This window comes from Muscardinus avellanarius, assembly GCF_963383645.1.
Source record: "Muscardinus avellanarius genome assembly, chromosome: 17".
Lineage (NCBI taxonomy): Eukaryota > Metazoa > Chordata > Mammalia > Rodentia > Gliridae > Muscardinus > Muscardinus avellanarius.
In genome coordinates, this window is record NC_137803.1 from 57658842 (window position 1) to 57685899 (window position 27058).

Below are 27058 nucleotides of genomic sequence, written 5' to 3' on the forward strand. Positions count from 1 at the left end.
AAGACGAAACCAAGAAGCCTAGGAGCCCTTTGTATTATACACAATTGCCCTTCAACGTCTTTGCCATCAGGCATGGCGGCAGTCAAGTTTAACAAGGAAGCTGGGCGTGGCGGCGCACACTTGTAATCCCAATACTTGGGAGGCTGAGACGGAGGATCCTGGTTCTCAGACAGCCTCAGCTACTTAGTGAGACTAAGAAGAGACATTAGAAGAGAAATTCTGACCCCAAAGCAGCTCTGTAGTGAGGAGTACAATCATCCACACCTCAGACACTGCTTTAAAATGCAGTTACAGCCAGGCAGGTTTGTGCATGTCTTTAATCCCTGGGAGGCTGTCGGGAGCCTGAGACAGTAGGATTGCTGGTTCAAGGCCAGCCTCAGCCGGCAGTGAGAGCCCCAGCAAATTAGAAAGACACTGCTTCAAAAACAAAAACAGTGCTTAGAAGTGGAATGCTCTTGACTCTAAATTTTTTCATTCACGTGGAAGAATCTTTGGGACCTAAAGTCAGACAAAGATACAAGATAAGAAGTAGGTAACAGGAAGCAGACAGAGGTTGTCCACCGAAAGGAGAGGGGGGGGAGGGGGAGAGGGGGAGAGGGAGAGAGAGAGGGAGAGAGAGAGAAAGAGAGAGGGAGGGAGGGAGGGAGGGAGAGAGAGAGAGAGAGAGAGAGAGAGAGGTGCTAGTACCCAGGACACCTAAAGAGAAAGGAAGGAGGGGGACCTTGTGAACCACCCAGAAGGCAGCCCGAGGGCTCAGACCAAACTCTAGAGTCACTGTCGAGCACATGTCCTCTTCCCTTGTCAATTTAAGGTACATAAAAAGACAAAATAAAATGCAAAAATTTGTCTTTAAAGGGCTAGGCGTGGTGGCTCACGCTTCTAATCCCAGTACACGGGAGGCTGAGACAGAAGGATCGTGTTCACAGCCAGCCTCAGCTATTCAGTGAGGCCCTCCGCAACTTAGTGAGGCCCTGTTTCAAAAATAAAAAATAAAAAATAAAAAATAGGGCTGGGGGTGGAGCCCGGAGGTAGCATGCCCCTGGGTTCCATCCCCAGTACAGCAAAAAAAAAAAAAAAAAAGGCTGGGGTTGTGGGGGTGTAGCTCAGAGGTAGAACACCCTGAGTTCAACCCCCAGCAGCATGCAGGAGCACACACACACACACACACACACACACACACTCACTCACATCACAGGATAGGCAGGCTGTGCCCCTCCTCCCCGTGGGATCGTGCCCTTTGCTGGACCCTCACCACTGGCCCTGTGATCAGGCGCTTTCATCTGGAGCACTCCAGCGCCCTTTGCCATGGTCTCCACTGCAGGGACGTACTGATAAGAAACAGATTTGCTCCGAGAAATGTTGTCATTTGGAACGCCGTCTAGATGGTTCCCTAGCGCCGGCAGGTTTCTTCTTTGCTCTGGTTTCATTCATTTCCTGTTAGAAACATTTTCTCGTCCTGTCTGTGTGTTCTACCTCCTCTAAGCCTGATGTTTTTGCAGACTATACCACTCCACACATGTTTGCTAAATAAAAAGGAATCTGAGCTGAGCGTGGTGGCGCACGCTTGTAATCCCAGCATTTGGGAGGCCGAGACAGGAGGATCGCACAGGTTCGAAGCCAGCCTCAGCTACTTAGTGAGGCTCTCAGCAACTTAGTGAGACCCTGTTTCCAAATAAAATATTTAAAAAAAGGTCTGGAAGTATAGCCTGGAGGTAGAAAGCCTCTGGGTTCCACCCCTAGTACCTCACAAAAATAAATAAATAAATAAATAAATAAATAAACAAACAAATAAATACATTTAAAAAAGGAATCTGAAGAAGATTCCTGGTATTATTCATTATTATCTTGTTTGCAAAGCAAAATCTATGATTTCTGCAAGAATTCAAATTCATTTACCTTGCCGTTCATGTTAAAACAGAATCACTCCCAAACCTTAGACTATAATTGATACCCTCAAATAACAAGCCTTTTCATCGGCTGGGTGAACAAAGTTAAAAACCTAGCTGCCACGTAAGCCTCTCTCTGCATTTGACCGTTAATGGATTTCAGAAATGTAATTTTAGATTTCCTATCGCTAGGGTCAGCTCGCCCTCATTTTGGGGGGACTCTGAACGTCTGAAAAATAATCGCTGTCCTTGTGTATATCAGACAGCACGGATCGTGTGTCCTTTTTTTAGCAGACCAAATTGTTTTTTTTTTCCCCCTTCTAAATAGCATGATTAAGAAGAGAAGGTAATCATCCACTTAACTGGGAAACCGATATATGCTGAGAATTTGACCCGCATCAGCAAACCAAAACCCAAGTGACGGGCGTCAAGATGTGTGTGCGTGTGCACGTGCGTGTGCATGTGTGTGTGTGTGTGTGTGTGTATTTTTGTGGTACTGGGGATGGAACCCAAGGGCATTCTATCTCCGAGCTACACTCCCAGACCTATTTTTTATTATTTAATTTGGGTCTAACTGAGTTGCAAAGGCCTCACTAAGTAGCTGAGGCTGGCCTCGAACCGGGATCCTCCTGTCTCAGCCTCCCAAATGCTGGGATTACAAGCGTGAGGCTCTACGCTCAGCTGTCAAGGTACATTTTCATGTGTGTAAGTGTAAAACTCACACAACTAAAATACACCCAGGCCAATGGGGTGTGATGATTGTTGAGTATTTCTTAAATTGTATGCTTTGGAAGATAGGTTCAGTGAGATATAAAAGCAAGTCTTGAGGGTGGAAATGATATTGTTCTTAAAGCAATTTGGAAAATTCTGGAAGAATTAAAGTGTTTCTTCATTGCAGGGTCTCTCTAAATTGCCGATGGCCTCCCAAAGTAGCTGAGGCTGGCCTCGAACCTGCAATCCTCCTGTCTCAGCTCCCAAGTACTGCAATTCTAAGCAAGTACCACCATGCCCGGCTCATATATGCTGGAGTCTTAACCCTCAACAGTGCCACAGTGTGGAGAGGTGAGGTCCTCATTAGGTTATGAGGCTCTGTGCTCACGAATGATAAGCCATTATCTTGGAATGGATTTATTATCACGGCAGTGGTATCGTTTTGAAGGATGAGTTTAATCCCTCTTGCGTCTTGCTGTGTGATGCCTTCTGCTTTGTTATGATCCAGGAAAAAGGCTCTCACCAGATGTGGGCCCTGGATCTTGGGCTTCTCCGCCTATGGACTATGAGCCACAGAAATATGTATTGTTTTATAAATGCAGTTTGTGGTACTCTGTTATAGCAGCAGAATATGTACTGAGACATACCTACATAGAGATTATTTCTCCAAATGGTTCACAAACCATATGATTTCCACAGCTGACATACTAATTTGAAAAAATGTTAGAAGAAAATAAGTGATTAAGCTGGGTTTAATGAACATGTATGGCCAGGCACAGTGGCACATGCCCTTAATTCAGTATTTGGGAGGCTGGGACAGGAGGATCGTAGGTTTGAGGGCAGCCGCAGCAATCGAGCTAGATTCTCAGTAACTTAGAACAAAACAAAACAAAAAAATTAAAAGTTTGTTTCAAAACAAAAAAATTAAAAGTGTACTTGGAGTGTAGCTCAGAGGTGGAATTTCTCTGGGTTTAATCCCCTGTGCTCCCCCTCAAAAAAAAAAAAAAATTAACACACATATGAATTCCTGCAAGTAGGCCTTTTCTTTACATATTTACATTGTTTTGGCCTGTATTTTCACTTGTTATTGTAGCACTATCAAGATAAATTCTGTTCTAAAGGAAAAGAGATATCCTGTATAATTCCACCATAAGTCAACATTAAAAAGGGCTACAGAATTGACTCATCGTGCCTTACCAGGATGAGTAAGTAGTTTTGAAAACGGCCTAACAGTGGTCCCTAGGTTTCACGGGGATGGTATAAGTGAATGATTTCTTCATATCATCATCATCTATAAGAAGCTCTCCTTAGGAGAACTTTGAGAACTTTATTAATTATCTTAACGTATTTAACGTATCATCAAAAAACAGTACCGGGAAACAAATTCCTGGCGGCTTGCACACTGCCTCTGGTAATGTAAATGAGCTGGAGACCAAAGGTTAAGGGCCTCTTCCTAGAGAAGAGAAGCCATCGTTTCCATTATGTGTATTTTCTGGAGTGTTTTTATTGTTAATACAAAATGAAATGGATTTTTCTCCTCCTACAAACCATTAAAAGTTGTGTCTGCACATTCAAAGCACATTAAAGAGTCGATTATAAAGTTCTCCTGGTCTCCAGAGTTCAAATGCAATCTTGTTATTTTAATTGGGAGTTGATTCTTTCGGCAGGCATCGGTGTACCTGGCGACCGAGTGCACTGAAGCCTCTCTTCACTCCCAGCCTACAGTGGAACAGGGAGGCGCCAGCTCTTCAAGGGTGCTCAACCCCTTCCCCACTGATCTACACGGTGGGGGTCCGGTCTTGAAATGAAGGCTAAATTGTCAGGTCAGCAAGAGATCTGCCTATAGCAGCTGTTTGCTAACTACTTGGCAATTTCAAGTTTCAAAGCACCCGTCTGTTACTGAGTTCGCATATATTCCCTGGGAGAGGGACATTACCTCTGAAATACGACCACCAACCAACATCCCTTTATTGACGTTTCTTTTTCTCCATTAGGAAATGAAGAAGTTGTGTCCCAGGAAATTCAACCAGCTTCTCCCGTGCTCCACCCTGGGCCTGGGGCGATGCGGGCTAGGTCCAGGGTCACTAATTCTGGACTTGAAGCTCCCAGGCCCTGCTATTACTATGAAAGTCATACAGTAGCCTGCACTCCAGGCTCTCTGCTCAAGGCATCCTGGACTCCTTAGTATAAAAGCCACTATATTTCCTTGTATTCTGAGTCAAGAAGCGAACTTGAGGTAAGCCATGTTTTCTAACACCTAATTTCCTCATACGCTAATCTGCGTGTAGAAGAAAATGCAAAATATTTAATTATACCGCGCACGAGCACAAACTTATTAGAAGACCGATTTCAGCGCGGAGGCAATCACTGCTTAGATGTGCGCCGGTCGATTAGGAGCATGACTTCCTGCTAAGGATAATTAGGTAGAGAAAAGGCAAACGCAGATACCACAGGGTAACTGACCCCGGGGGACTTGGTATATAATTACACTCAGGGCCGCCACGACTCCTCTGAGATTTCAGAGCTGAAGTCACAGTGCCCCAGTACATTTCAGATGCGATACTTATCCCTACTAGAGAATTTGTTTGTAGAAGAGGATGAGAGAGAAGACGCGGGCTGGGCAGGAGGTTGCTGGGCGCGTTTACTCTTAGTGTCTCGGTGGCCCCCTCAGTGTCCAGCTGCTGAGCGTTGTAGCGCCTGCCTCCTTTTGATAAATCAGAACTTATAGCTGCCCGGGAAATTTCCATAGCTGTCCAACTCCAGCCCGCTCTGGATTTCACTCCCCCCTCCCTCCAGCTCCAGACCCTGCAGAGGAATTCGAGGTTTCTTTTCCTGATCAAAAGGAGGTGTCGGTTGGAAAGGTTACCCACAACGGTCCAGAGGTCTCCACACTGTTCCCAGAAACTCTCCCAGCAGGGTTGGTGTCCCTGACTATAGAGCAGAAAGCCAGTTTCTTCTGGGTATCCCACAGGTGCTTTTAAAGCACTCCGTACAGATGCAACTATTCTTTTTATGCTTTATTTTGAAACAGGGTCTCACTGAGTTCCAAAGGGCCTCACTAAGTAGTAGCTGAGGCTGTCCTCGAAACCCAACCTTCCTGTCTCAGCCTCCCAAGTGCTGGGATTACAAGTGTGCGCCACCATGCCCGGCTCTTACATGTCACTATCTTAAGAGCTGGGGACGGAGCAGTGAATAAGACAGAAAAGTTCTCTGGGGAGAATAAAAATTACACACAGCCAAGTGAGTGCACTCTCAGGCAGCAGCGCCGAGAAGAAAAAGAGCCCTAAGGGGCAGGGATGATATTACGGGGATGGGATTCGTGGCCGCAGCCTGAGGTCCTGCTTCTCTTTGTTTGCTGTGCACTGGAGACTGAACCCAGGGGCCTTCTGCCTCTGAGCGACACCTCCAAGCCCTTTTAATTTTGAAACAGGGTCTTGCTGGGTTGCCGAGAATCTCGCTAAGTTGCTGAGGTTGGCCTCGAACCTGTGATCCTCCTGTCTCGGCATCCCAAGTACTGGGATTAGAGGCATGTGCCACCACGCCTGGCTAATGAATGAGACCCTGCTTCAAAACAAAAAATAAAAGGGCTGAGGCTGTATCTTAGAGGTAGAATGCCCTATGTTTTAATCCTAAGTAAAGCGCGCATGTACACACACACACACACACACACACACACACACACACACAGTAGTGGGTACCAAGGTCCTGAGGCAGGAATAAGGCAGTCAGGTTCCAGATGCTCTATGCTCCCCATTGCATGGTCCGTGGTGTTGGGTAAGCAGCTAATGGGTTGCAGGTGTCTGCAGGCACATCCAGGGAGGGGCGGAGAAGGCAGGGCTGGGCTGTTATACCAGCAAAACCGGGGAAACATAGCAGGTGGGTGAGGGTGAGGGGCTGCCAGAAGACCAGTGTGCCCGCCACAGAGGAGGAGGTCGGAGAGGTGGGGGCCACGTGGGACCCAGCCTGGCAAGGACTTGGCTACGGATGTGGTGATTTGAGCTGCATAGCGCAGATGCTGCGCAGAAGGAAAAGCGGGGGTACGGCACAGGGTCTCAGGCCCTCAAGTCTGGTAGACTGCTAACCACCTGCAGCCCTGGCTGTCACAGCCACCCCGGAAGGCTCTATCACAAGTGACCAGCTCCTGCTGATAACAATCAGGCCGAGACGACCAGGAGGATGGGCCTGTTTATAAAGATCTCTGCCAAAGAGCTCTGAGGGAACAAAAAGGAAACGTCAAACAACAACGGCAACAACAAAAATAGAAACGCCGCCCAGGTGAGGCTGTGTAGACCCGTCACCTGACGTGGCCCCGGGACCCACACGCTGAGGCCTGGCCGACTGTGGCTGCGGAGAGCGCGGAAGTCACCTCTGCTCGCGACTGCAGTTTAGGGCTGGGCACCGAGGAGGCGTCGTGGGGAAGGGAGGTGCCGTACGGATCTGAAATGTCCCCCAAAGGCCCAGACGTGGGAGGCTTGCTTCCCAGCCCCTGGCTCTACTGGGAGATGGTGGAGCCTTTGAGAAGTGGGTGTCTGGGTCTGCCCTCGAATGGGGTCTTGGGACTCTGGCTTCTTCCTGTCTCCTTTTGCTCCTGGCAGGAGTCCTGTGAACAGCTTCCCTTTCATGTTCTACTCTGATGTACTGTGCCGACGCAGGCCTCAAGCCAACGAGCCCAACTGCCTTGGACCGCACCCTTGCGCCCAGAGGACCCTTCCTTCTCTTAAGTTGATTAGCTCAGGTACTGCCAGTGACAGAGAGCAGGTGAATACAGGAGACATAAAGAGATGTATAGTCCTCCCTCCACATCAGAGTCAACCACAGGTGGAAACACTTTAAAAATGCACCTGTCTTAAACACTGCATATGCAGTACAGCATAAGGCCTACTTACATAGCATTAATATCGTATTAGGCATTATGTGTATTAGGTATTATAAGTAACGTAGAGTCTGAGACAGGAGGATCAAAGTTCGCAGACAGCCTCAGCTACTTAGTGAGGCTCTTCGCAACTCAGTGAGACCCTGTTTCAAAGTAAAGAATAAAAAATAGGGCTGGGGGTGTAGCTCAGAGGTATAATGCCCCTGGGTTTTATCCCTAGTACCACAAAAAAAAAAAAAAAAGAAAAAGAAAGGAGGAAAAAGAAAATATATGTCCAAGCTGGACATGGTGGTGCACACTTGTAATTCCAGGAATTGGGAGGCTGAGACAGGAGGATCGCATTTCACAGAAAGCCTCAGCTACTTAGTGAGGCCCTTTGCAACTCAGTGAGGCCCTGTTTCAAAATAAAGAATAAAAAATCTGGCTGGGGGTGTAACTCAGAGGTAGAATGTCCCTGGATTTAATTCTCAGTACAGCCAAAAAAAAAAAAAAAAAAAAAAAAAAAAAGAAAAGAAAAAAAGAAAAGAAAAAAGAAAATATATGTCTAAAAATGTATACATCATCTGTAAATTCTACACCATTTTAAGCCAGGAACTTGTCCATGAATAGATTTTGGTGTCCATGCATAGATTTTGGTGTTGAGGGGTTCCCGGAACCTAAGTATCCCTAAGGATACTCAGCCTGGGTCCTCCTGAGAACGTATGCCCGAGTGCTGATGAGATGCTGCTAAGTTCACGTGGTCCTGGGGCCAGCGAAGGGCTAGAAGTTTTGGGCGGATCCTGCTCTGCCCTGAGGGCTGAGGTTGGAAACCTGGAATGAACGTTTACTAACTGAGCATCGCACCCCACGTACTGCTCTCAGTTCCTCTTGAGAACTGCAGCCTCCCCTCGACTTCTGGACTATTCTAGAATAGTCCAGAATTGTAAGTAGACAGCCTGGACCGTGGAGAGTCAGGACAGCAGCCACGCCAGGACTTGGGGAAGGTGGGCAGTGTTCACCGCGAAGCTGTGCCTCGGCCTGGCTCCAAGGAAGGGCGCGTCTGCCGCCCTTGGACTGGTCCCTCCAGCTCCCGGCGGCCGCCCTGGGTTTGGAGGTGACCTGCGCTTATGTTTCTCAGCCTTGCTTCTAATGTCTGCAGGGCTCTCCTTAGAGACCCGTCTGCTGGAGTTATCAAACTGATATCTGCTTGAGATGTTATTTTCTCCAAGTAACAAACAGGCCCTGATTTTAAACAGGCTCCTTACAGGGACCAAAAATGGGGCGTCAAGTGGAAGGGGGTCCGCAGGGGGCTGATTACTGGAAAGGATGTCTCAAATCAAATCACTGCGCATTGTAGCTGAAACTGTAAGGGCTCCGACCGTGTACGGGAAGACAGAGCAGGTGGTCTTAGAATGCCTAAGTTTCCACTTTATGCAGCATAGGATGAAAATTTTAGGCAGGTGCACCTAAAATAGAAGTAATTTTTTCTTAAACTAAACAAATTGTCTCCCAATCAACTCAGTTTGAGAGCTGAACTCGTACGAAATGTGAAGCAGCCCTCTGGACGCTCTTGGTTGAGGCAGGTCCCTCGGCTGTGCATAGATGGAGGGGCGGATACAGGGAACACTTGCAAAAGACTGGCATTGGTATTTGGAGCTTCCTATGGGTTCGGAAATGGTTTGAATTTGCCCACAAGGGCTCAGGCATTGGAAGCTTGGTCCCCACGGGTCATGGAGAGATGGCAGGACTTAAGGAGCCCCGTGGGGGTTTGTTGGGGTGCTGCCCTAGGGAGGAATCCACGCAGTTCTCATGGATAGCTGTCAGGGCAGGGTTGTTACAGGAGAGTGGGCCTCACTTGCGACCCCCTGACTCGCTCTCTGGGTTCCTGTCTCGCCATGTTCTTCCTCCGCCACACGCTCCCGCCACAGTGAATTCACCACGAGGGCCTCACCAGAGCAGAGCAGAGCTGGTGCCATGTCCGTAAGCCTTCAGAGCTAAGGAGGCCTCTTTTTCTTTATTAAGTACCGAGACTCAGGTGTTTTGTAATAGTAGTGGAAGAGGAACCAGACAAAGGTGCTATTCTCTTTAATAAATCTTCAAGAAACAGTGCCTTGGTAAAGCAGACGCTGGCTTTGGGGAGACCCACACATACATATATATTCACAACTGGAATCCCCAGCAAGTACGACCAGGGTTCATTCTGAACCAAGATAGTTCTATCGATCCTCTCAGTTTCTGCCTCTTCTTTACCATACAGTCTTATGGTTTGAATATAGAATATCTCTTGGAGAAGCTCCCACGTTAGCAATGCAAAAATGTTCAGGGGTGAAATAATTGAACCAGGGCTCTAATCTCACCAGCGGGAACATCTTTTGATGTATTAATAATTTGAATGGATTTTCTGGGTGATAACTCTAGGCAGGTGGGAGGGGGTTGGGAGGGTGACTGGGGAGGTGGGTTGGGGTGCCATCTCTGTCCCTGGTCCCTTCCTCTCTTGCCCTCTCTGCTCCCTGGCTTCTGAGCAGTTTTCTGCCACCATGCCCTGCTGCTATCATGGGTCTACCTTGGAGCCAGCCAACTGTGGACTACACCTCTGAAACCATGAGCCAAATAAACCTTCCCTTTTCTTTTCTTTTTCTTTTGGTGGTGCTATGCTGTTCTTATCAGGTATTTTGGACAGAGAGACAAGAAAGCTGACTAGAACACACAGCTTCATCGGCTGAGCAGTAGTTTGCAAAGCTGCGAGTGACTGAACTCCCGATGGCCTTTTCCAGAATGTGGAAGAGCCGGAGCCCCAGAGAGATGATACTGACCACACAGCCGAGGAGGCTCGGAGCCAGGAGCAAGAGAGAGGGCGGCCAGCACAGCAGACGGCGCTGGGGCCTGCGAGCGCCCCACTCAGGCAACTGGGCTTCCGCAGTAGTTGAGAAGCTGGGCAGGTGTCGCCCGGCGCGGCGCTGTGGCCATCACGCAGAGGGGCCGGCCCGAGCTGGTCACCGATGCCTCAGTTACTTGCCTGAGCCTGTTTTTAGCCTGTGCCATGTGGACAAAGAAAAATGAACATATGGGCAATCCAAAAATAAGACGCTTGGAAGATGATCTACCGTTCTGAATTATATAGAAAAACGTAGGCAACCAAGGGGGGGGCATCAAGAGTTTGCCCTGTTCTGAAATGTCCAAATGCTCTGGAGGTGTGGTGATAACATCTGAAATAGCTGCTGCTTTTCTGTGTGTGTGAGCTGAGATCAAAATAGCTTAAGAAAGAACTGAAGAACTGAACACCACAGGCCACAGGTTTTTTTTTGTTTTTTTTTTGTTTTTTTTTGGTACTGGGGATAGAACCCAGGGGCATTTGACCTCTGAGCTATAACCCCAGCCCTATTTTTTATTCTTTATTTTGAAACAGGGTCTCACTGAGTTGTAGAGGGCCTTACTAAGTAGCTGAGGCTGTCTGCGAACCGCGATCCTCCTGTCTCAGCCTCCCGAGTGCTGGGATGACAAGCGTGCCCACCGCGCCCAGCAACACATGGGTATCTTAATCCTCTTTCTTTTCTTCTTTTGGTACTGGGGATTGAACCCAGAGGCATTCTACCTATGAGTTACTCTTCCAGTCCTAGTTTATTTTAAATTTTGAAACAAGGTCGTGCTCAGGTGCTGAGGGTCGTGCTAAGTTGCTGAGGTTGGCCTCAAACCTGGGATCCTCATGATCTCAGCCTCTCAAGTCCTGGGATTACAGGTGTGTGTCACCACATCTGGCTTTTAATCCCCCCCCCTTTTTTTTTTTTTATAAAACAGGGTTTTAGCTGAGTGTGGTGGTATATGCCTATAATCACAGTATTTGGAAGGCTGAGACAGGAGGATCACAGGTTCGAGGCCAGCCTCAGCAATTCAGTGAGACCCTGTCTCAAAATAAAAAATAAAATGGGAGCCGAGTGTGGTGGTGTATGCATGTAATCCCTGGACTTGGGACGCTGAGACAGGAGGATCGCGGTCCGAGGATAGTCTCAGCTACTTAGTGAGGCCCTCCGCAATTTAGTGAGACCCTGTCTCAAAATAAAGAATAAAAAATAGGGCAGGGGGTGTAGCTCGGAGGTCGAATGCCCCTGGATTCCATCCCCAGACCTGCGGGGAAAAAAAAATAAAAAGAAATGGGCTGGGGGCTCGGACGTAGAATTCCTGGCACCAAGACAACGCCAATAACAACAATAACAACGACGAGGACGAACCATAATTTCGATAGAGAACCGATTCAAGGGGTAGAGAGGAGCGCCCTACTCAGCATCTATGAAACCTGTCTTTGGAAGCCAGGAGAAGCCACGCATGATCTGTAAGCAGCCGGGGCCTCACCATTATGTAACTAACCTACACAGAGTCACTTTTTGGAAAGGATGAGCACAACCTGCCCGGAGGCTTGAAGGGCCAGCTGTTTCTCCAGCACAGCCTAGAGCTGTGTATGGCTGGGTGGAGGTGCGGTCGACCCCAGGGGCGGAGCAGAGTACAACCCAGAAAGGATCTGGAATGTTCTAAAGCCCCTAGCGTTGACGGCCTGGTCCCCAGCCTGGCAGAATTGGGAGGTGGTGGACCCTTAAGAGGTGGAGCCTGGCAGGAGGTCGTTAGGTCATTGAGGGCGTGGCTTCCAGGGGAATGCTGGGACCTGCACACTTTTCTTCCCTTCTTTTTTATTTTGCAGCACTGGGTATGGAATCCAGCAGCATTCTACCTCCGAGCTACACCCCAAGCCCTATTTTTCTATTTTTAAATAAATATATATTAAAAAAATTATATATATATATATATATATATATATATATATATATATATTTGTGGTACTGGGGATTGGATCCAGGGGCATTCTACCTCCAAGCTACAAACCCAGCCCTATTTTTTATTCTTTATTTTGAAACAGGGTCTCACTGAGTTGCAAAGGGCCTCACTAAGTAGCTGAGGCTGTCCGCGCACTGCGATCCTCCTGTCTCAGCCTCCCAGATGCTGGGATTATAAGCGTGCGCCACCACGCCCGTCTCTTCCTGGCCTTGAGCTGGTGGCCTTGCTCTGCTCTGTGCTCCCACCATGAGGTACGAGGTACGGCTGGCCACAGACTCAAAACAACGGCGACAACTGACCACAGACCAGACCTCTGAGACCAGGAACCCAGGTCAACCTTCTCTCACTGCAAGCTGGCCATCTCGTGCATTTGTTACAGAGACAGAAGGCTGACTCTCAGGGGGACGGAGGCGCAGCCCCAAAGGAGGGCTCTGCATCAGCGTCACAGCGACCAGTGAGGGCAAAACCCCAGCCACAGGCTGGAAGTAAAGCGCCCGCCCTTCGCCTACACAGTCAGCTCCACCGGAAAACCTAACAGGAGTCAAAGCGTCTGCCGACGAGCTGCACGAGGACCTTAAGCACAGCAGGTGTGTTTCTCTTACATTCAGAGGAGCGCCTCACAATGAGCCTGAAGTAACTCGTTCTGTTAGATGCAATTGAGATGCACCTGTCTACAGATGGCTTCCAGGGGGACCCTGCACACGGAGGGAACTCAACTGCTGATTCTGGGGTCTCGCTCACGCCATGTCGTCTCAGAGTTCCAGAAGAACATTATGTCAGAAAAGAGAAAACGGGTTCGCACGGTGTGGCCACTGTGAGGTCTGGCGGTGAGTCCTGGCCAGAGGAGGAGGAGAACAAAGATCCAGCAGTGGCCGGAAAAGTGACCCTAACCAACCCCCTTCCCAGCCCATAAACCTGCCTGTCCAGCCCCCTGTCAAGACCACCAATAGGAAGAAGCGCGACTGTGTGACTACCCCTCCCTCCTAATGCCCCATGAAAAGCCTCTACTCTGTACCACGGGGGCCCTGACTCTCGCGGACTCTCTCTCCCGGTCAGGTGCCTCCTCCCAGATTTCTCCCCCAATAAATCTGTTCCTGCTGTTGAGCTGTGCACCCCTGGTCCCGATATTTACCAACATGTGATATTTACCAACACCAGGCACGGTGGTGCACACCTGTGATCCCAATACTTGTAAGGCTGAGGCAGGAGGACTGCAGGTTCGAGGCTAGCTGTGGTAACTTAACAAGGTCCTGTTTTAAAATGAAAACCGTCAGTGACTTAATGAGATCCTGTTTCCAAATAAAAAAATAAAATAGGTCTAGGGTGAAGCCCAGAGGTAAAAGGCCCCTAGGTTTCATCCCTAGTACCACACACTCACACACCCAAATGAAAAGGGCTGGAGGGGTGTCATGTGGAGGTAGAATGCCCGGGGGTTCCATCCCCAATACCAGGGCGGAGGGGGAAATGATGAGGGGAAGGGGAGGCAGACGAGAAGTATAGAAGGGTGTGGGAAGGGAGAGGCGCACATTGCAGAGAAGGCCAAGAGATAACCCAGGAACACCATTTCTTTCTCTCCTTCTCTCTTTTTGTGGTACTAGGGATTGAACCCAGGGGCATTCTACCTCCAAGCAACACCCCCAGCCCTGTTTTATTTTTATTTGGAAACAGGGTCTCACTAGGTTAATGAGAGTCTCACTACCCACTGAGGCTGTCCTCAAACCTGCGATACCCCCCTTCGTTTCAGCCTCCCAAGTACTGGGATTACAGGCCTGCGCCACCACACCCAGCTTCAGGAACACCATTTCTCCTGGACCTGGTAAAGCTCACATGAAGCTTACAGGTGGCAAAAGCAAGACCCTTGGTTGCCCTGGTATCTGGAAGCAAGATAACTTCATGCATGTCCAGTGCCGATCGGCAGCAGGACTTTCTCTTAGCGGATGACGATGCTGCTGACCGGCCTCCTCCCTCCACAGTTCCCTCTCCTTTTTCCCAGAGTCCCGTCCCTCTCTGAATCACCGGTGGCCCGCGCTGTTACATGAGACGGAGGCTGTGGCAGAAGCCTCTTCTTCTCATCGCGCCCGCGTGGGGAGCTTTGCAGGCTGACCTGGCCTAAGCTGAGCGCGTGCTCTGCGGGCTGAGCCTTTGTTGGAGACCAACGAGCAAGCAGGGATCACGTCTTTAAGACACCGGGAGCTGGTCTGATGTAGCTTTATTCCTTTGCCCTGAACTCCCTTCTTCCAGAAACCACCTGCAACTGCGGTTTGTAAATTAATCGCCTCTGAAAAATACCCAACAAAAGCTTCCAAACCTCAACTGCAGCTGTGAGGAGACTCCAGACCAACAGAGGAAAGGCTCTTATAAGAATCTTATTTTTATTGCTTTGTAAGAGTGCTTTCCTAGATTTGTGTACACAGATAAATGATAATAACCAAGCAGTATCTTTTTAGAGATCGCCTTCAATCATCCTGTTCAACGTACTGGGGATGGAACCCAGGGGCATTCTACCCTCAAGCTATTTCTATACACCCCCGGCCCTATTTTCTCCCTTCCTTCCTTCCTTCCTTCCTCCCTTCCTTCCTTCCTTTCTTGTACTGGGGGGTGGAACCCAGGGGCTTTCTACCTCTGGGCTATACCTCCAGCCCTATTTTATAATTTATTTTGAAACAGGGTCTCACGAAGTTGCTGAGAACCTCACTAAGTAGCTGAAGCTGGCATTGAACCTGTGCGATCCTCCTTTCTCAGCCTCCCAAGCGCTGGGATTACAAGTGTGCGCCACCACGCCCAGCTTTATTCTTTGAAACAGCGTCTCACTGAGTTGCAGAGATCTTCACTAAATAGTAGCTGAGGCTGTCCACGAACCACGATCCTTTGGTCTCAGCCTCCCAAATGCTGGGATTACAAGCGTGCGCCACCGTGCTCGACTCCCAGCTCTATTTTTAATTTTTTAATTTTTTTTTTCAGTACTGGGGATGGAAACCAGGGGCGTTGCACTTCTAAGCTACACCCCCAGCCCTACTTTTTTAGTCTTTTTATTTTTAAAACAGGATCTCACTGAGATGCGAAGGGCCTTGCTGAATAGCTGAGGCTGTCTGCAAACCACGTTCTCCTGTCTCAGCCTCCCAAATGCTATGATTACAAGCATGCGTCACCTCGCCCGGCTTATATTATTTTTTAATTTGGAAACAAGGCCTCAGTGAGTTCCTGAGGCCAGTTTCAAACCTGAGATCCTTCTGTCTCAGCCTCCCAAGTACTGTGATTCAGGTGTGCACCACCAGGCCTGACTATTTATTTATTTGTTTATTTATTTATTTATTTTGGTACTGAGGGTGGAACTCAGGGGCTTTTCTACCTCTGGGCTAGAAAAAAAATCAAGATTGTTGAGCTTTTGTGCCATAGTATTTGGATATTAAAAAAAAAGCTATATAAAAGCTGGGCGTGGTGGCGCATCTTGTAATCCCAGCACTTGGGAGGCTGAGACAGGAGGATCGTGGTTTGTGGACAGCCTCAGCTACTACTTAGTGAGGCCCTTTGGAATTCAGTGAGACCCTGTTTCAAAATAAAGAATAAAAATAGGGCTGGGGGTGAAGCTTGGAGGTAGAATGCCCTGGGTTCCATCCCCAGAACTGCAAGTAATAATAATAATAATAATAATAATAATAATAATTATAATGAACACAAACAATAATCAATGTTGGCGAGGCTGAGGGGACACAGAAGTGTTGTCCACTGCGTAATTAGTACTCAGATGTACTGCAAATTAGTAGAGCCACTGTGGAGATCAGTGTAGAAGTTCCCCCAGATACCAGGATGGAGCCACCATGCGACCCAGCCACACCACGCTTCAGTATCTTTCCAAAAGAAGTAAGAATACGAGAGTGACACATGTCTTTCCATGTTTACAGTGGCACAGGTCACGATAGCCCATTTAGGGACCAACCCAGGTGTCCATCAACAGGTGCACGGATAACAAAAATGTGGTCTAGACACACAGTGGAATTTTTCTCAGCCATCAGGAACGACAAAGTTACGCCATTTGTAGGAAAATAGATGAAACTAGAGACTATGATGATGAGTAAGATGAACTAGTCTTAGAAAGTCAAAGATTTATGTTTCTTTTCATATGTGGAAGTTAGATAGAAGATAGGAAACATAAGAGACCTTAAATAATACAGAGAGAAACCGGTAGAATGGTCAAGGGGCACCGGGGAAGGCTAAGGAGGAGGGAGAGGGGTACTGAGGAAGGAAACCCTTGGAAACCTTCTGTGGCGACACATGAAGGCATTACTTCCAATTCCACTAATGTGTCCAGGGAGTGGGGTAGGCGGCAGAGGAAAACACACCGAGGGCATGTGGGCTCCACACCCGGAACCCCACTGTGACGTGCTCTAACAAAGCGGATGTATGTCTGTATCTATTTAAACACACACATAAAAAATAATGGCTACACATTTACCAAATCTGGCAGAAGATATGGTAGCTGTAGTAGAATACAGTCTGGGAATATAGGAGACTCTTATTCTCCGAAACATACTAAATGACATTTGAAGCCAAGGGTGATATGGCTCTTACTGTCCACATCTAGGCACACACACAGGGTAGTTATCTCTCCTTGGCTGAGATTAAAGGGACACTCCGGAGCTCGTGGGGATGGCACTGCTCTGTGCCTCTCCGGGGACTGGTGATTACAGGGATCTACTCTAGCACAAAATATGCACCATTCAGATATACCTTATGGATCACCCATCTTGGTTTTGAAGTTGTTGTGTAGTTACCCAGGGTGCAACTGTCGGTGGAAACTGGGTAAGAGTTATGAGGGTCCTCTTTGTAACACGGCAAATCTGTAGCTACATCTAAATACAAAGGGAAAAAAGGAATGACGTATAACCACGATGAACCGATGAAAATATATTTAAGAAAGTGAAAGGATGACGGGGAGAAGTTCTACGAAAAAGACAAAAGCGAGCATGGTCTCATTACAATTTTCTGGCCGTAATCAACATTTTACGAGAGGCCAATTTTTGTTGAAATTTCATCGTGGGAGGAAATATGTCATGCGTTAGGAATGCTAGATGAAAAAGAATTTTAAGGTTGGTCTTAGAGAGCTAGAGGGGAAATTCTACCCAGAAATTCAAGATGTGCTTCCGTCCTGATGAACTCTCATCCCCATGTCAGGGACACAGCTCTAAAACATGATACTGGCTACGCAATATTAATTTTTTAAAATAAAACTACAATCTACTTGAAATCATAAGATATTCTAGGGATAAAGACTAATTAAATTTTGACGGTATATTATATTTTTAGAGCTAGCTTGAACGAGTTACTCTCTTCTCTGTTTTATTGCTGATAATTTGAAGAAAAGGATGGGATAAAGGATGAAATTTCTTTTGTATGGTGGTAGAATTTGCACCACAGTCAGACACCAGCAGGTGGCATAGAAAACCTTCAGAGGATTAAGTTTCATGCTCACTGATGCGTCATTAAAATGAATAGAAGGATGTTTCTAATGCCAACACAGGAAATCGCAGTATTATTATTATTTTATTTTTTTTGCAGTACTGGGTATAGAACCCAGGGGCATTCTACCTCTGAGCTACACCCCAGCCCTATTTTTTAGTCTTTTTTTTGAAACAGGGTCTCACTAAGGGCTGCAAAGGGCCTCACAAGTAGCTGAGGCTGTCCAAGAACCACGATCCTTCCGTCTCAGCCTCCCCAGTGCTGGGATTACAAGCGTGCGCCACCACGCCAGGCGTAGTATTATTCTTTTTTGTCTGCTCTGTTTTTAACCAAGGACACTTGAAAGCAAGGCGGGAAGTCGGGGCAGGAGAAACAGGAGCCCAGGGCTTGCTCACCACCCGGGATAAGCAGTGTCTACCCCCGTAGCCCATGGGGCAGCTGTGGCATTAATGCCCTGTACGGTTTCCAGTAGTGACTATTTTGCTACGACGGTTCCAGTCCAGGAGGAGCTGGACCAGCCGCCTCTCAACAAAGCAGCTTCTTCCAAGACAAAACGATGCCAGTGGAGGCATCGCCAAAGCCAGAAAGTGAAGTTTCAGGGCCTTTGTCATAGCATTAATTTTCTGGAAACTTTTTTCAAATAACAAATATTCCACTTAAGAAGCCTGAATTTGCTAACTTACGGTTTCGGTTGACCTTTGTGACTCGGTCGTTTCAGGCTTTTGCTTTACAGCTCAATAAAGAGGTCTGTCAGGTTAGGATTAAATTCCTTTTTTTTTCTTTACTTGATTCCAGGGCAGAGACCCCTGGCCTTTTCATTAGCCACAAAACAAAGCTTGCCACCTGCTTGGTTTACACATGAGTTGGCAAAAATTCTTTTTTCTATTCACGGCTGTCTGACGGCACCATGGCTGGATCAAGGGGCTGGATATCTGATCATTTAAATTCACCAAAATGCCCAAGTGTTAGGTGAAATATTAAACCCAAAGAGTATTTTCTTTACATAGGCTTTTTCTTTCTTCTTTCTTTTTGTTTCTTCCCTTTTTTCTTTTTCTTTTCTTTTTTCCTCTTTCACAGTACTGAAAATTGAATCCAGAGGCATCCTTCCTCCAAGCTATACCTATAGTCCCCCCTTTTCTTTTTCTTTCTTTCTTTTTTTTTTTTTTTTTTTTGCGGTACTGGAGATGGAACCCAGGGGCTTTCTACCTCCTAGCCACACCCCCAGCCCTATTTTTAATTCTTTATTTTATTTTTTTTTTGGTGGTACTGGGTTTTCTGGAAACCCTTCTACCTCCAGGCTACACTCCCAGACCTATTTTATATTTTTAAATTTGGGAACAGGGTCTCTTAAGGCAGTGCGGCTGGCTTTGAACCCGCACGATCCTCCTGTCTCCGCCTCCCAAGCACAGGATTACAAGCGTGCGCCACCACGCCCGGCTTTAATTCTTTATTTTAAAACAGGGTCTCACTGAGTTGCAAAGGGCCTCAGTAAGTAGCTGAGGCTGGCCAAAAACCACGATCCTCCTGTCTCAGCCTCCCGAATGCTGGGATTACAGGCATGAGCCACCACACCAGGCTTCTCCTTTTTAATTTGTTATTTTTATTTTTTCCTAATTTGGACATTTCTCTATTTTATCTTCATTATTTTGGCCTTTATTTTTTATTTTGAAGCAAGGTCTCACTAGGTAGCTGAGAATCTTGCTAAGTTGCTGGGGCAGGTCTTGAACTCGTAATCTTCCTCTTTCAGCCTCTCAAGTAACTGGGATTACAGGCACGTGTCACCAAGCCAGGCTGGCTTTTTCCTTATTCATTTAAATTTCTGGCTTTCACACCTCTGATTTAGCTTTAAACCTTTCGCTTCATAGACAAACCAGCATGAGATACCATGCCAAAAAAAGCAACTGGACCGCCATACAAGGTTTCACGATCAATCTCACTAGTGTGTACTGTGAGGGATGGGGAGTGGGAGGGGCAGGTATATGGAGGGAAATATGCCAAGTGCTGTGTGCATGCAAGTTTGTATCACTTTGAATCTTACTGTAATTATATTGTACCAATAAACATATAAAGACCAAGCAAAAATATGCAAACAATCTTAATTTTTAAATAAAAGAGTTTTCAAAAAAAATTTTTTTTGGTGTGTGTGGTACTGGGGAATGAACCCAGAGGCATTCTATCTTTGAGATACACTCCCCGTCTGATTTTATTTCTTATTGGAAACAGGGTCTTGCTAGGTTGATGAGAGTCTCACTACTTTCTGAGGCCATCCTCGAACCTGCAATCCTCCTGCCTCAGCCTCCAAAGCATGGGGATTATAAGCATGTGTGTATACTGGGATGACAGACGTGTGTCATCATAATCAGCTTGTTCTTTAGGTTTTAAATTTTGCTCCATGCCTAATGGAACTTTTGTACTTTTATGAGTTTATAATATCGAGGAATCCATCTCAAGTGCCCCAAAACAGAAGGGAAAAGTTATGAGTAAAAATCTTCTGAAATGTGTCACTGTCGGCTTTCTCAGATATAAAAATACAAAGCACTCTCTCTCCTCTCTGTCTCTCTGTCTCTCTCTGTCTCTGCCTTTCAGAGTGGGGATGAGTGGCTGTCCCCGGTTCTACTTGAAGAGATTCCAATAAGAAAACTTCATTAGTAGAGGGACAAGGTACCAGGCCGGGCACTCTCCCAATATTTCTTACTTGATTTTATCTTGAATAGAAAACAGAAGCACTTTGTTCCAGAGGCCTTCGATTGCTATCCGTCCCTTGGACTTCTGAACCTTTCGCTCGCTGCTGTATGAAAAGGATCTATTAATTTAACTTAGCACCTGGCAGAAGAAAGGAGATTTCTCTGAACTCTGGGTTTTCTCCAAAAATGGTCACTTAGGCTGGTAAGAGAAGCAGCATCACAGTCTCCTTTTACACACAAAGAAACTGCGGTTCTTTGTGTGTAAAAGAATAATTTCTGTGTATAATTTCTGTGAATAATTTCTGTGAATAATTTAGCTTTAAACCTTTCGCTTCATGTTAATGTAAAAGAATAATTTCTGTGTATAATTTCTGTGAATAATTTCTTTGTGTGTATGCAAAGGATAATTTCTGGAGCAGGGACCCAGAGGAGTAAAGGGCCGTCTGCTGGAACGTGTGCGCACGTGTGTGTGTTAATGTTGACTTTGCCTCCAGCTAGAGACCCGGCACTTTTCTCCCTCTGTCTCCCTCTCCCTTGAACCCAGGGCCTCTCACATGCTAAGTTTGCTTACCTTAACATGGGTTCAAAGGCTTGGATAGGTGTGGAGAACCTTTTCTGTAGAGGATGAGATAATAGATATCTTTGGCTTTGTGGTCATATATTCTCCACCTTAAAATGGTACCTTTTGGAGATGACAGGCACGCTGATTGACCTGATCTGGTCACCACACAGTGAATACATGTATCGAAACACCAGGCTCTGCCCCATGCGTACAATGACTACATGTCAATTAAAAAGGAATCTTATTGCCGAGCGTGGTGGCGCACGCTTGTAATCCCCGCGCTTGGGAGGCCGAGACAGGAGGATCGCGCAGGTTCGAAGCCAGCCTCAGCTACTTACTGAGGCTCTCAGCAACTTAGCGAGACCCTGTTTCCAAATAAAGTATAAAATAGGTCTGGGAGTGTAGCCCGGAGGTAGAAAAGCCCTGGGTTCCACCCCAGTACCACACACACACACAAGAATCTTATTTTTAAAAAATGTGTTGAATCTATTAGATGAAGATCTGGGTTATTAAGGTAGATAATAAACTACTTTATTATTGACTTTAAGATAGATTTCTTTATGTATTTCTTTATGTATTTATTTATTTGCTGGTACTGGGGATGGAACCCAGGGCCATTCTACCTTTGAGCTACACCCCCAGCCCTATTTTTATTCTTTATTTTGAAACTGGGTCTCACTGAGTTGCAAAGGGCCTCACAAGTAGCTGAGGCTGTCCTTGAACCCCGGTCCTCTGGTCTCAGCCTCCCAATGCTGGGATCACAAGCGTGCGTGACCTCGCCCGGCTCTTTAAGATAGAATTAAAGATGCTGAGAGAGAATATAAGATGCTATCAGAGTTAGATAAAGCAAGAAGTCAATAAATCAAAGGAAGCATGAACGTTAATCACTCACTCACTTCCGGATTGTAGAATCTCTCTGTCCATCCTTCCTTTTCTGCTAATGGCACCTAGGAGATTCCTGTGGCCACTCACAGCTGAGCCATCGTTGCAACTCGTGTGTGTGTGTGTGTGTGTGTGTGTGTGTGTGTGTGTGTGGTACTGGGGTTGAACCCAGGGGCATCCTACCTCTGAGCTACACCCCCCAGGCTGGCTTCGAACCTGTGACCTTCCTGCCTCAGCCTCCCAAGTACTGGAATTACAGGCTTGTGCCACCGTGCCTGGCTATCACTATGACTTCTGTGGCTTCAGACTCTTCTGAGGACTTTTGTCTGTCATTTCATTTTGGTAATATGAACAAAGGGAAAGTCTGGAGAAGTAAGTCTGAATTGTATATTATATTGAAAATTTAAATAATTAAAATGGGCAGGCAAAAAAAAAATCAAAGTTTAAGAGTGTAGATTGTGGGAGGAAAGTTATACCTAATACCAGCAGTCGGCCAAATTCAAGATTTTTTTTTTCAGGACAGGGGGAAGTTGAGGAAAAATGAAATCTGTTGTGAATATCCAAAGCAACGGGCAGAGGAAGAGAAGCAAAAGGACCACGAGCATCCCTCAGAGCCCGGGTGTGCATCTGGACTGTGAGCATCCCTCAGAGCCCGGGTGTACATCTGGCCCGTGTGCAGAGGGGTCATTCAGATTCCAGCAAGCTCACTTCCTGATTTCCGCAGATGAGCACATTCTTTCAAAAATTAGAAGGTCCTGTGGGGAAACCGAAATTCTGTGTTTTCTATAGGAAATTGTATCTGATTTAATATAAGAAGATAAAGAAATTATATAAGATAAATATAAGTAAGATAAAGAAATTAATAGGTGAGTACTGAGATCATGTGAGAGAGAAAAGAAAAGTTACCTGTGTGTGTGCATATGTGCATGTGTGTGTGTGTGTGCACATGTGTGTGTGTAAGGAGCAACGCACAGGAGTAGTGTGGAGAGGCAGAATACAGGACACAGAACCTTATTACACTATAAAATAATAGTTATCTTAAAAAGGACAGATCTGTGGTGTAAAGAGACCGCAAAAGGTGATACTGGAATTTCTAAAGGTGCATTTGAAACATCTGATAGACTTACTGAGAATCATGGTTAAGTATTTAAACTGTTTTTAAACTGTTTGTTTTTCTTTTTTCTTTTTTGGTGGTACTGGGGTTCCTGGAAACCCTTCCACCTCTGGGCTACACTCCCAGACCTATTTTATATTTTTATTTGGAAACAGGGTCTCTGAAGCCAGCGCGGCTGGCTCCGAACCAGCGCGATCCTCCTGTCTCCGCCTCCCAAGTGCGGGGATTACAAGCGTGCGCCACCACGCCCGGTTTAAACTGTTTTTCTATGACTGTAAAGATCACACATCACAATGTTGAGTTTGATGAGCCAGAGTAAAGCTAACAGCTTTTTTGTTTAAAAACCCAGCACGCCCTCCTTCACCCCCGCCCCACTCCCAAGGAGCAAGTCACGTCTTCCTGAGGGGAGACCAGACTGGAACCCTCCAGCCCCAAGAGCTGCAGGCAGGGGTGACCCTGTTCTTAGGACAAGACCCAGAAGGAGGAGGAGGGACGGAGGAAGCTCAGGAGGAGAGGACGCGTCTCCACCGCGTGGCTGTCCTGACTTCTTGCTTTGGGTGTTCTCCCATATAAGGCCTCTGGCTAAGGTCCCTCAGGCTCAATTTGGATTCTGCGTGGAATAACTCAGAACATTCTCTCAGGTCCCAGGCATCTTCCCGGAACAGGCCTGTTGGATTATGCTAACATAAGCACAATCACTCCAAATACTTGGTAGTATAAGTATTTCCCATCCAATACTGGACGTAGACTTTTACTACAAAATTATTCACTATGAATGTAACAGTTAACTGAGTGGCCCGGATTTTGCTGGGCAGTCCTATAGTCTGAACTCTGGGAGCCTCCAGAGTTTCTGGGAAGGGTCTTAGACAGGTCCAGGGCTGTAGATGTCGGGAGCCAAGAGCATGGAACACGAAGGGAAGTAAATTAACTACGACAAAAACACAAAATCCATCCACAGGGGAGCAGGACGAAGCCGTCCAGAGCCTCTCAGTGCTGTATCCCCAACACTGCTCATTCACCGAGGGAGGACTGAGCCCGGTCCTTCCCTTCCCGACTGCTCTCCCGAAGGTGCCCCTGGCCCTTCTGGGCCAGGCTCTGCATTTTGTGGAGTTAAGTAACAATTTCAACTGGTAGACACGAGATCGTTATAGAGAGGAATGGACCGAACATGAGGGGAGGGTTGTGGGGGCGGGGAAACTGAGGCACACCAGCAGACACAGTGATATGCTGTAGGCACAAAGCAGACCTTCACAGCCACGTCCACTGCATGAATGCAACCACATAAATATGTCCATGGTGGATCTCTGTGAAAGACATTTTTCTCTTTTGTAAACCCATCTTACTTAATTGATTCATCTTCTCTGTCACTGCTGCTGGAGAATTTCCTACTGAACAAGAGTGTACATCCCCCGTCGTGGGTCTGGAGATAGACAGCTCTTCCCAGAAGCCCTGCAGTGTGTAGAAGCATCCCTTTGCATTCCCTGAGATCTCAGTTTGCAGCGGTCAACAGCAAACTCCTTTATTTAACCTCTGATGGTTTTTAAGGACTCCTACCTCAGTCCCGTCTCTCTAGTTAGTAGGATTTTAACTCCAGTTGGAGGACTCATTACTGAAACCTGGGAAAGCTCTAGGTTATGGCTGACATTTGGTGTGCCAAGAGTGAAAACTGAGTAATACACTAATTCTGGCACAGGCTTTTCCTTCTAAATTATTTATCATTATTTATCTTGACTCTAAGTTTTATGATCTTCTGGCAAAATTCCTCTATTGGAGTTACCCTAAAGTCAATCATTATGTTGAACCTGGTTAAGAAGGAGAGATTTCTTTTTCGACCTCCGAGATACACCCCCTGCCCAATTTTTTATTCTTTATTTTGAAACTGGGTCTCACTGTGTTGCGGAGGGCCTCACTTAGTAGCTGAGGCTGTCTGCGAACCGCGATCCTCCGGTCTCAGCCTCCCAAATGCTGGGATTACAAGCGTGTGCCACCACCCCCAGCTAGGAGGGATTTTCTTCTTGGAACCCAACTGTGATATTTCTCTAGTCATATATAACTCAGGGTCCCATTCTCTGCAGATACCAGTGTCATGGAAACCAGTTAAGCTTTTCTGGGCCTCAGTACCTAAAATCTACTGACAAAAAAAAAAAAATACAGTTTAAACGAGTAAACCTAAATACAGTTTTTTTTTGAGGGAAGGAGCTACTATGTCTACATGATAGAAAACTTATAAATAATGAAGTAAATCTGCTCTGTTATAATAAAACTCATAAAGTGTTCAATCAATATTATCGGGCCATCCGTTTCTTCTTTTTTTTTAATCTCCTTACAGTGATGCTTCAAGTCTTGTGGAATAGGCCCTTGGTGTCTGTCTGGAATTTAAAGAAAACATTCCAATTCTGTGACACACAAGAAGCAGGGTATCTGGTTCATTTTAGGGTTACCGCCCTAAAAGTCAGAGCCTACTTATGGAGAGTGGGACCTAGCTTGCTGCGCTGCCTCTCCCTCATGGTGCCGGGGTTGTGTTTTCCCCTGTTGATCCCAGCGATAGAGCTGGAGAGGGAGGGAAGCGCTTGAGTGCGGCCAGAGGTGGGGTTAGAAGCCGGCAGAGAAGAAAACCTTTGCTTAGTAGGGCACAGGTGGCATTCTGTTACTGGCAACCGTATGAGCATCAGCAAGGCAGCCTCTTTTAGGACAGCCGTGCGGGCCCGCAGGAGGCCGCGGGCGGGTGCGGGTGCCACTCACCGGTGCTGCTCTGGATGGTCCTCACGGTGGTGGTGGTGCGCGGCGGGGAGGACGAGCGCAGGGACACGCACTCGTCGTCCTGGGAGCAGCCCTTCTCGATGGCGCGCACGTAGCTGTGGCTCCGCATGCGGAAGCAGCCGGGCATGGGCAGGTCCAGCGCTTCCACGGCCTGCGACTCCAGCTCGCTGAACACCGACTCGCACACGGACTCGAACTGCCCGTTCACTTCCATCTCGCTCACCTGTGCACACGTGGGCGACAGCTCGGGGTTAGTTGGCCATCTGGTGGGGGGCGTCCCTCTCTGAGCATCTTGGAATTAAAGTCTCCCCAAGAAAAAGCAGCATCTGATGGCATTAGACTCAAGGGCGTTTTATTTCCTTTGGTTACAGACTCTAGCTAATGATGGCTACGGATGTCGTGTCATCACGTTTTGCAGGAAGGGAGAAGGGAGGTTTGTCTTGAGAATGCTAGGAAAAGGGTACTGGCAAGCTTAATTCCAAAGCATGCCAGGACGGATTCTCTATATACTGATTTCATTCATTTATTCGTTGATTTATTTTCGTGTTGGGGACATAATCCAGGGCTCCATGCATGCTCAGTATCTGTTCATCCCCTCCTTATTTATAACTAGAAAAAAAAATTTTTTTTTCGGTACTGGGGATAAAACCCAGGGACATTCTACCTCCGAGCTACACCCCCAGCCCTATTACTTTTATTCTTTATTTTGAAACAGGTTCTCAGTGAGTTGCAAAGGGCCTCACTAAGTAGCTAAGGCTGGCTGCGAACCGCGATCCTCCTGTCTCAGCCTCCCGAATGCTGGGATTAAAAGAGCGGGCCACCACGCCCGGCTTTTAACTTGAATTCAAAGAAGAATTTTATCGATCCGCTGTTCATTTATTTCAGTGTAACTTTTTAGCACAAATATTTTAGAAACTGGTATTTTTACTGTGCCTTTTCAAGTGACTAGTTCGTTAAATACTTTCAAGCTTAATGGAGTGCAAACTATGGAAACATGCCCTATATTTTCTGGCGAGATACATCCTGCACAAAAATAGGCTAAACCCAGATATGTCAAAATCTTGAAAAGCACTACCAAGACTTTCAAATTATTTACAGGTTTTACTCTTCTTTATAGCAAGCTGATATGATCCACAAAGGGTTTATAAATGTGTTTAAAAAGATTTCTGAACCGAGGCCGTCTTATTTTGAAGAACTGGTTTTTATTGATTTGTATTCTGTATATGACTTACATTGGGTCTGAGTACTGCTTACAAAACAACACAGTCAACTAAATGTCCCAGTCACGTTGTAGCTATTTGCCGGAGATTTGGGGCCAATTTTCAA

The 27058-nt window shown here is 46.7% G+C and overlaps 1 protein-coding gene across 19 annotated transcripts in view; it reads right to left on the reverse strand.

Moving 5' to 3' along the window:
- The window catches only part of DLGAP1 (DLG associated protein 1), a gene marked incomplete at both ends in the record, with an annotated part of 318043 nt that overhangs the window by 145793 nt on the left and 145192 nt on the right, over window positions 1-27058 (reverse strand). For 11 of the 19 annotated variants that reach the window (XM_080714555.1, XM_080714556.1, XM_080714553.1 and 8 more), the window contains one exon: window positions 25715-25955. In XM_080714555.1, the coding sequence (XP_080570681.1) occupies window positions 25715-25955 (241 nt within the window). Of the gene's footprint in view, window positions 1-25710; window positions 25956-27058 lie in introns of all 19 variants that reach the window. The other 8 variants (XM_080714544.1, XM_080714559.1, XM_080714557.1 and 5 more) reach the window with 1 other exon arrangement.